Genomic DNA, 10,799 nt, shown 5'->3' with positions numbered 1-10,799 from the left:
TTAAAACATGTTCCAGACCACTGAACCGGAGAAATGTCACTGCTAGTACCAATTCTATATCAGTCTGGGTCCAATCAGGAGAAAGAAACCATAGAGTAATATGAACTGAAAGAGTTTAATAGAAGATTTTTTACTGTATCAGGATATTGGAATAATGAGGGATTGGTCAGTAAAAGAAATGAGAACTCTAAGCAATATAGGAATGGTGGTACAAGGAGCAGCTGCCTCCTAATAACTGAATACTTCATCTTCTCCTATCATAGTGATAATTATAATTAAAGAAATGGTCCATTCCTTTGTGTCCACCGATTTCTAGAAGTTAAGGTCCTTGAGGTCAGGAACCATATGTCTTGTTCTTCATCACATCACCAGTGCTAAGAGGGAAAGGCCTAGCTTAACATCTGCAAATGAATACAGCACTGTAGCAGCCTCCAGGAGAATTAGCCCTGTTTCCTGCCCCTTTTGCCACACCCAGCCAAAGAAATCAACACACACCTGAATGCATTCTTCCAATCTAGAGATGCTGGTTAATGGCTGCTGGAGAGCAGTCAGTGAAGGCTGTGTGTGGCCTTAAAGGAAAGGCAAGAGCCATGCCCAGCTTTCTGGACTGTCAGCTCTGGTTCTTAATCCCCAGGCCCAGAACTAAGCAGGAATCCCAGTCTCGCACTGCTCCTGATTGCTACAGACACACGCGAACTCCCGCAAACCTCTGGGACTCGCTTATGGAATGTCACAGGTGCAAGTGGGATTCCCATCAAAGGCTTCTCTCCCGACCTTAGAAAAACAGGAACCTGGCGCCAGCTGGGGCAGACGCAGTGGGCTCTAGAGAGAAGGCGGGGGTCGAGGCCCCGTGCGGAGGCCAGAGGATGGCAGACCTGCTGCAGGAGCGCACCGCCCGGCTGCTGACCGACTACCTGGAGTACTGTGCCCGGGAGCCGGGCACCCCCGAGCCGCCGCCGTCCACTCCCGAGGCCGCCGTGCTGCGCTCCGCGGCCGCCCGGTTACAACAGCAATACGAGCCCTTCTTCTCCCTCTACCGCGGGTACCCAGGTAACCGCGTCGAGCTGATGGCACAGATGGCAGAGGCTGTTCTTTCCGACAACCAGGCCCTCAACTGGGGCCATGTGGTGATGCTTGTGACCTTCGCAGGGACGCTGCTGCAGAGAAAGCCGCAGGACACCCACGGGCCGCACACGCGGGACCAAGCTGCCCTGGACTGTCAGCGTCTCGTGGACTTGCTCTGTGCTCAGCTCGTGGGGCGGCACCGCGCCTGGCTGGAAGCTCAAGGTGGCTGGGTGAGCACCCCGCAGCACAGGTCTGCTAGCGCTGAGGGGGACCCCGACCCATCAGCCCCCGGGCGAGGGGGGTGTTCTCTTGAAAGTGAAAAGTCTGGGTTCAGCAGCAGGGGAAAGGCTGGTGAATGTCCGAGGTTTCTTCTCTTGGCAGTCAGATTGGCAGAAATTGAGCTTGCTAGAGGGCTCCAATTAATTGAGCATGACTTGGGTCTGCAAGCTTTGACCTTACCCCCTTAACTAGCTTTTAGGAAACTCTGTTAGGTCTGCAGGGTTCACTCAGGTAGGGATTCCCAACTAGTAAAGTCAACAATAATGCAGCCCAGGCCAGGCGGGTTTTCCCCTCCTGCTACTTGTTAAATGACTTTTGGAGAAAGATCCGGCAGAGTGTGTGGTCACCAGTGGGGACCCCAACACGGTGTCCTTCATTTCTAATCCCCTGAACCCTGCTGATGGGACCTTCCAGGCCCCTGACTTTCGGTTGGAGATGATGGTGATGATGATTTTTGGTACTGAGGACTGAACCCAGGGGTGTTTAACCACTGAGCCACATTCCCAGCCCTTTTTTATATTTTATTTAGAGATAGGCCCCAAGAAATTCAATGAGACACTAACTAAATTTCTGAGACTAGATTTGACTTTGAGATCCTCCTGCCTCAGCCTCCCGAGCTGCTGGGATTACAGGCGTGGCCCACTACACTGGAGATTCTTAATTTTCAGCTCCTGGACCCAAGAAAAGCTGACCACTTAAGCCCCACAGTATGACTCTTGGATTCCGAGCTAGACCCCTTGTTTCTTTCATCCCCTCCTCACCAGTCTTGAATCAGGACTGGAGTGACCCATATTACAGGATAAATACAGCTAAACTATGGAAACTGGTAATTAAAAAAACAAAACAAAACTTTAGTCTGTAAATTTCCATGTAGTCTTCCTCTGGTAACAGATGGGGTACCTGAGGCTCTCTGCACCTAAAGAGGAAATTAGGAGGGTGTTGTTGGTTTTGTTTGTTTGTTTTTTGCTAATCAACAGTGACTAAGGAGTAATCTCTTAACATCAAGAAGTGGGAAATTTTCCTACTGGGTAAACAGGATTTACCCTTATTTTCTGGCTAGAAGTAAAATGCCACAACCTGGAGTTTAATTCCCTTCCTAAATGGAGCCTCTTGCCTTATTATCTCAGGTGATAGTTTTTTAATCTAGTGATTTAGCAGTTCCCCTAATGGCATAGGTTCTTTGTTCAGAAAAGAGCATGCTTACTCATGGCAGTCTCCCTTCTTCCATTTAGAGTGTTCCCACTCTAGGTGACAAAAGTTAAATGGTTGCTTCTGTGCACTATGTTGGACTTCTTACAAATTCTGATGGGTTCCTAGCTACAAGTTGCCTATTGTCAGAATCCCCTTTCTTTTTAAATACAAGAGTTATTTTACTGTTTAATCTGGAACCTCCTGCATATTGGGTTTTTTAATATTTCTGTTTGCTTGGTTTTGGTTTTATGCTAGGGATTGAACCCAGGGCCTGTGCATTGCTATGCTTGCACTTTACTACTGGGCTGCACCCTTAGTCTCTCCTGTGTATTTGAGCTCAGGTTTTTGAGCATCATGAAACCTAATTCTTCTCTTCTCTCTGTCCCTTGTAGGATGGCTTTTGTGACTTCTTTAGAACACCCTTGCCACTAACGTTTTGGAGAAATCTTCTGGTCCAGATTTTTATGTCGTGCCTCTTAGCAACTATCTTCATCTATTTCTGCACACGATTTTATCGATTTTATCGTACTTCCTAACATTTTTAACCCATTTTTATCTGTTAACCATGACCAGCTAAGTGACAATTTTAGATAAGAAGACAAGAACTCAGGAAAACTTTCTCCCTGAGACATTTTTACCCCCATGCTACAGGGAGTCCTGCGGTGATGATTCAGCCAATGTTTCAGCTCATGTTCAGCCAATGTTTCAGCATATACTCAGGTGTGAGGACTAAGCCACAGAGGCTCTTTTCTGAGTGGGGGAAGTAGGGAATCTAAAGGCTCTTTGCTCCGAAGAACTACAGAAGAAACTGCATTCCATTAACTGAGAAATGTGCTCTTGGCTGCATTTGGATGAATGAATAGAAACCTCTCCTGTCCATCCACCATTTCTGCTGCTAACTCACCATGGCTGTGGTTTCAGGGCAAAATGATCCTCAGAGAAACCTAAGTCCCATGCAACAAGGAATGTGATATTAATCCTTTTATAAGGAATTCTTTGAAATTGAATTCTTTGAAACCTAAATCCTTTGATATCTACTTCCTGGGACATCTAGGTTTATAAAACTAATATTGGTTTTTTTCCTCTGACTTGAACAAAATTTTAAGTAACTTCAAAGTTTTAATAAATGTATATTTTTAAAGAAACTTAGTTGGTTTTCCCTCTAATTCAATACTCCTTTGTTTTTATGAGGAACTCGATGACCATTTTTCATTGCCTCCTTAAATATATAATATGTAACAATGCTTTATTTTAAATCATTTAATCACTACACAAGCTCATAAAAATCATTTTCCTCTGTTCCACCTTCCATTCTGCAATCAACCCATCACTTACAAGGTGGTCAACTGTGCCATGTCCCTCCAGGCCTTCCTGGCCACTGTTATACTTGCATCATATAAAAGTGGACATGCTCTTTTGACTTAGTCTTATGAACTCTTGTACTTCAGAGCATGAAGCTCTGCCATGCAGATCTGTTATAGAGTATTCTCCCCTATGGCAGGATTAGCTGCTTTAACTATCCCTCCATTGCTAGGTGCCTTAGGGTGTTTCTCCTTCCTCAGGCTATTAGAAACAATGTTGCATGGATTTCTTGTGTGTATGTGCATACCCTTTCACAGATGCTGATTATGTTAGAGAATTCTAACTCTGTGTGTGTGTGTGTGTGTGTGTGTGTGTGTGTGTGTGTGTAAATTTGGCTGCTACTTCTGCATGTAGTGGTACACACCTGTAATTCCAATGGCTTGAGAGGCTGAGGCAGAATTGTAAATTCAAGAGCAGCCTCTGCTGAAACTGTAACTCAGTGGCAAAGTGCCCATGGTTTCAATTCCTCACCTCCCCCATCCAAAATTGGCTTCCACTAATTTATTATTCAAATTGGATATACCAGTCCAAAGTTGTAGATGCTTAGCTCTTCACATTCTTGGCAAAGTTGTAATCCTAAATGTTTCCTTTATGGCTTTTGGTATTTGGGTCTTCTATAAGAAGGTCATCCTTATCCCAAGATTATAAAGTGATCTGTTCTTTCCCTACTTATAGAACGAATTCTCTTTTTTTAAATTAATTTACCCTAATTTGTTAAATATGACAGCAGAACACATTTCAACTCATATTACACATAGAAGCACAAATTTTCATGTCTCTGATTGAACACAAAGTAGAGTCACACCATCGTGTCTTCATACATGTATTTAGAGTAATGATGTCCATCTCATTCCACCATATTTCCTACCCCCATGCACCCTACCTTCCCCTCCCTCCCCTTTGCCCTATCTAAAATTCTTCCATTTCTCCCATGCTCCCCACCCATCCCCATTATGGATCAGCATCCATATATCAGAGAAAACATTCAGCATTTGGTTTTTTTGGGATTGGCTTACTTAGCATAATATTCTCCAACTCCATCCATTTACCTGCAAATGCCATGATTTTATCCTCTTTTAATGCTGAGTAGTATTCCATTGGGTGTATATATCACATTCTCTTTATCCATTTATCTACTGAAGGGCATCTAGGCTGGTTCCATGACTTAGCTATTGTGAATTGTGCTGCTATAAATATTGATGTGACTGAGTCCCTGTAGTATGCTGTTTTTAAATCCTCTGGGTATAAACCAAGGAGTGGGACAGCTGGGTCAAATGGTGCTTCCATTCCAAGTTTTCTAAGGAATCTCCATACTGCTTTCCAGATTGGTTGTATCAATTTGCAGACCCACCAGCAATGTATGAGTGTGCCTTTCCCCCCCACATCCTCGCCAACACTTATTGTTGCTTGTATTCTTAACAGCTGTCATTCTGACTGGAGTGAGATGAAATCTTAGAATAGTTTTGATTTGACTTAGTACACCACTTTTGCTGAGTCTGGCTTTGAACTCACGATCCTGCTGCCTCAGCCTCCCAAGCCACTGGGATTACAGGCATGCACCATCATGCCCAGCAAACACCTCAGTTTTCTTATGGGCATCTTCCTTCCTCTCAGACCATGTGGCTCTGATGGGGTCCACTCTTCCCCACTTTACACCACCCCAACGTGAGGAAACACAATCCAGATCTGGCCTGACAGAGCCCACTCCTGAGCCAAGCTAACAGGACTCGGGCCCTGGGTTTCTGTGGGGAAGACTCTGGCGCACCATGTGAAGAGAGCCTACATGAAGGGAAGACCACACGGAATGCTAGGGACCCCCCCCCCCCAGGAAACTGCTCTGGTGTTAGTGCTCCCGTCTCAGGATGTGACTATGCCCAAAACTACCTGGGACCCAGATTTCCTTTTCTATTTAAACCAGTTATTGATACACATGAAACTATTCAGTCATGAGTCCTAAGTATTTGGTATGACTACTATAAAAAGAAATTTAGAGTCTAAATCTGGCTGTTTTGAATGCTCATTAGTTCTAACTAGTTTCCTTTTCCAACACTTACACCTTACCTTCTTAGTTAATTGCATAAATTCATAAATAATTGTGATAACTCTCCCCTATCTACCAGGATCTCCCTTGATATCCAGTTGATAGATGCTGCCTTTTCTTTTAGCATTTTCCCCCTACTTGAGAAGGAAGGAGAGACGGAGATATTGTTCTGGTCAGAATTTAACCTAGACTCTCAGTTCTTTGAGTCCGTTAGGGATTATAAAACACCTGCATTAATCCTCTGAGGCAAGAAACTATCTCCTGAAGGTAAGCAGTGCTGACTACCATGTGGTGAGCCTGGCAGTCTCAGGAAGTATTTCTAGCTACAGGAAAGAAGTATTTTTCTCACGTGGCAATCACTTGTTTTCTAGCTTACTCCATAAGCTAAGTGGTCTGGCCTACTAAGAAGAAGAAGGATTAGCATGACATAGCACAGGTTGCTGAGGCAGTTCAGGCCTCTCGGGTGCAAATTTTTAGTGATATCACCTGTCAGCCTATACATAGTAGGTTCCTCAAATAGCATATCTCAATGTGACAGTCCTGTGGTCTTGGAGGTAAGGACTTTTGGCCTGATGCTCCATTCCTTGGCTATTTTGAAGGCCATGTATTGCTATCTCAAGTTTTTCCTGCATTTCTAAATGCTGGCTGGGTCTTCTAGGTGAATGTTGTTTGCTTCAAATTCAACTTCCTCCCCCGGTTGAACTTTCCCTGTAATCTGGGAGTCCTTTGAGACCCCACTTCCTTATCTCCCTGCTGCTTTTCCCAGCACATACCTAAGTATTTGGTATCACTCCCAGGCATATTCTTTCCTCATCAAAATCTCTCTGCCCTCACTGGGCATGCCTGTAATCGCAACAATTTAGGAGGCTGAGGTAGGAGGATAGCACGTTTAAGGCCATTCTCTGGAACTTAGACACTTTCTGAAAATAAAAAAATAAAAATGGCCGGGTATGTAGGTCAGTGGTAGAGAAGGTTTTCTTGGTCCTGTGTTTCTTTAGGAACTTAGAATCTCTTTCCAGCTCTTTTTTGGCACATTTTATCCTTACATACCTCAAATCCATCTGAATTTCTGCTACTTGGTGTAAACTAGTAAAATACCAGAAATATATCTTTGTTCGAAAACCTTTATGGATTCCTCATTGCCTACAGTGGAAATGGTCCAAATCACCTGGACTGACTTTCCCTCATTACTCCCCTCTACACACACACCCATTTCCTTTTCTCATCTCCCTCAAAGGGGCTGTGAATTGTTAAAAACAGCACAGATCCCTGACTTCCATCCCAAATTTCCCTATCAACATAAAACCAACACAAAATACCATTGAATGGTACTCAAATCCTTAATTATAATCCTGTGCTACCTTTTTAATGGCCTTCAGGTACACAGAATCACACTAATCTTCATTAACTCTTGACCACTCACAACTGCTCCATGCATGCCTGCTCATATTTACCTTTTTTTTTTTTTTTTTTTTTTTTTTGGTGGTGATGCTGGGCATTGAACCCAGGGTCTTATGCATGTGAGGCAAGCACATTACCAACTGAGCTATATCCCCAGCCCACTCATATTTACTTTTAATAAAAGAAGAACAAAACAGCTTACTACAGGGACACAGTCACATCAATAGCAGCACAATTCACAATAGCTAAACTGTGGAGCCAACCTAGATGTATTTCAGTGGATGAATGGATAAAAAAAAAATGTGGCATATATATACATATATACACACACACACACACACACACACACACACACACACAGTGGAATTTTACTCAGCAATAAGAGAATAAAATCATGGTATTTGCAGGTAAATGGATGGCGTTGGAGAAGATAATGCTAAGTGAAGTTAGCCAATCCCCCAAAAAACAAATGCCGAATGTTTTCTCTGATATAAGGAGGCTGATTCATAGTGGGGTAGGGAGGGGGAGCATGGGAGGAATAGATGAATTCTAGATAGTGCAGAGAGGTAGGAGGAAAAGGGAGGAGGCAGAGGATTAGCAAGGATGGTGGAATGCGATGGACATCATTATCTAAAGTACATGTATGAAGACACGAATTGGGTGTCAACATACTTTATATACAACCAGAGATATGAAATATTGTGCTGTATACATGTAATAAAAATTGTAATACATTCTGCTGTCATTTATTTTTTTTAAATCAAATAAAGAAAGAAAGAACAATTTACCCTCCTCTCAATATAAAAGCTGGCCCTTGACCTAAGTGTGTCTAGCTCTGTGGTCTTTCCCAAACCCTTCCTTGTGAAAGTGCCCTGCAATGAGACCATGCCAGTCACGAGCTAGCCCAGACCCAGGGCAAAGGCAGACCTCCCTGTGGAAGTGAGGTCCCCCTTTGCCTCCCCACTCTGACCAGCAGGGTCATGACCTGGAAAGATGCCAGGTGCATACTCTATACCTGGTTGCCATGTGAGGGAAGGAGTTACTGTAACAGGATGTGCCAAATGGGACATGTCCTAGGACAATCAACTATTCAAGTGGCAGCACACACACAAAAAGAGCTCAGTGACAGGATATGACTGCTGGGAGCAAATGAGGCATGTTCCTTCCCTGATGCTGCTGCTCCTGGGGCTCAGTTCATTGACACTACACTGTGTCACCCGAGGACTTTTCCAGGGAAACTTCTAGTCCTGTTTGAATTAGCCAGGGTGGTCTTTGCTGCTTGTAACTCAAACTGTGACCAACATTCTAGACCCCAGATAGGTGATGGGCAGAAGAAAGGAACCCTTAGCAGGCCACGGTTTTCCTCATCCAAAGTGGCAGAGATGAGGACGAGGCATCCTAAAACTGACAAGCCTCATTGCAGACAGCAGAGAGCTACAAAAGAAAACCTATTCAAAAGCTGGTTTGAGCTGGGTGTGGTGGTAAGCCTAGCCACTGAGGAGGCTGAGGCAGGAGGATAGCATATTCAAGGCCAGCCTCATCAACTTAGTGAGACTTGTCTCAACAAATAAAAAGGGTTGGGGATGTGGCTTAGTGATTAAAGATCTCCTGGGTTCAATCCCTGGTACTAAGGGAGTAGGGAAGCTGACAAAACTATAGTTCATCACCTAGAGTCCAGGCCTAATGCTCATGCTACACACAAATAATTATGTGTATTTTGCAATGTGTTGGTTATCTAATGCTAACCTAGGTAGTATGTCAGTCTGGCCTATGACCTATCCTCACACTGTGACCTTCCCACAATTACTGTTTACAACCTCTAAAACTTAGAGAACACTGTTGGTGTTAGTTTGCCAGGGCTGCTGTAACAAAATAACACAGTCTGAATGGCTTAAGCAATAGGAACTTATCTCTCAATTCAAGAGGCTAGAAAGTCCAAGGTCAAAGTGTCAACCGGCTTGGTTTCTCCTAAGCCCCCTCTCCATGTCTTGCAGGTGACTGTATTCTCACTGTGTCCTCATGTGCTCCTGGTGTATCTCCTTCTTATGGGGATGCCACCCATTGAACTACCAAACTCCACTCTCTCTTATTCCCTCATTTAATCCTAAGTACTTCCCGAAAGGCCCTGTCTCCAAATCCAGTCACATTGGGGGTTAAGGCTTCAACATATGAATTTGGCAGGGGGTGAGGAGGACACAAGACAGTCCACCCTCATCCTCTTCCAAGTGGGACCCAAGCCGCTCCCCACTCCTAGCAGTCCTCTGAATTGCAGCCAGGAAGCTCTTCCTTAAAACACCAGCCTATTGGTGTCTACCTTCCCAGTTTAAGTCATGCAACGGTATCCTCCAGTTTTCAGATCAGTTCAAATTGCTTAAATTAATCCACAAGGGCCTAGGTGACGGACATCTCATTCAACTCCGCACGTCCTGCCATGTGCTCACCCCCATGCACTGAGCCTTCTCCTGCCCCTTCCCCACTGGGTTCCTTCTTATTGAGTGGATTATAACTTCACAGCTGGAGACTTGTCCATGGGCCTCCTCACCCACTGTGTTCTACATGCAGCTGCATCCTGCTTGCTGTCCAAGATTTAGCTCAAGAGACTGCTCTTCAGAAGCCCCCTTGGGAGGAGCCCCTCCTGCACAGCACCCTATCCTCTCTGTGTGTTCATGACTCAAACTGTAGCCCTGGACTTGTTTCATCCCATCTGACCATAAGCTCCTGAGAGCGGGGCCTGTGCCCTACTTGGTTCATTTGTACACCCAGCACCTAGTGCAGCATCTGGTAGGAGATCAGGGAAAGAATCTGAGCAGCAACGCTAATCAGATGCTCCCATTCCAGCTCCTAAGCAGGTAACAGGGACTTCTGAGGCCCCCTGCTCCAGATGGTCACAGGGCACCCTTTCCTACTGATTACGCATATGTGTCATTACTGCCTCTGCCTTCTGAGCTACCTTGTTCGTGCTCACGACTCTGCCTTACTCTTGTGGCCAACACTTGCACTCTGCCATGGGACACATCCTTTGTATTTGTATAGAACAAATACTAGGATGGGACTCAAATCTATGGGCTGGATTTCAAAAGTAATATTTATTTAGTGGGAGTTAAAGAGTTAAGGATAACATCAATGTTGTCGACAATTACAAATTCCTCACCAGGCTGCAGCCCTGAAAGTTAGGAGAAGAAAGCATTTCAAGGTAGAAGACATGATCGACTGTGGAACCTGACGGGTCCGTGTAAGAAGAGGACTGAGAAAATCATGTTCCCACTTTCCCTTCTATCCCTTGAGCTTCTGCTTTCTGATTTGAAAATTGGCAAAATCAACTTGACTTTTTCTGGATTTTTTTTCCCATGGGCTAATCGGGAATTTTAAAAACTGAATTATTGGTGTACATAATTTTTCTCTTTTTTTCTTTTATCTAAGCTCTCCTCTGTGTATTCCTTTCTGCCTCTTTTCACGAGTA

General features: G+C 44.4%; 1 protein-coding gene across 1 annotated transcript; it reads left to right on the top strand.

Annotated features, from left to right (window-relative positions):
- Window positions 1-866: 866 nt before the first annotated feature.
- Window positions 867-3,071, top strand: Bcl2l10 (BCL2 like 10). The gene is made up of 2 exons (XM_076849403.1): window positions 867-1,295; window positions 2,928-3,071. Exons 1-2 carry the CDS (start codon window positions 867-869, stop codon window positions 3,069-3,071), a joined length of 573 nt encoding a protein of 190 aa, XP_076705518.1.
- Window positions 3,072-10,799: the final 7,728 nt, after the last annotated feature.

Source organism: Callospermophilus lateralis, chromosome 3, assembly GCF_048772815.1.
Source record: "Callospermophilus lateralis isolate mCalLat2 chromosome 3, mCalLat2.hap1, whole genome shotgun sequence".
NCBI lineage: Eukaryota > Metazoa > Chordata > Mammalia > Rodentia > Sciuridae > Callospermophilus > Callospermophilus lateralis.
Note: the sequence above shows the minus strand (reverse complement) of the source record. Positions and strands in the feature narration are given on the sequence as shown.

Coding starts and splice junctions, on each gene's coding strand:
- Bcl2l10 (XM_076849403.1), top strand. CDS start 867: ATGGCAGACCTGCTGCAGGAGCGCACCGCCCGGCTGCTGACCGACTAC. Junction 1,296..2,927: donor TGGAAGCTCAAGGTGGCTGG/GTGAGCACCCCG, acceptor TGTCCCTTGTAG/GATGGCTTTTGTGACTTCTT.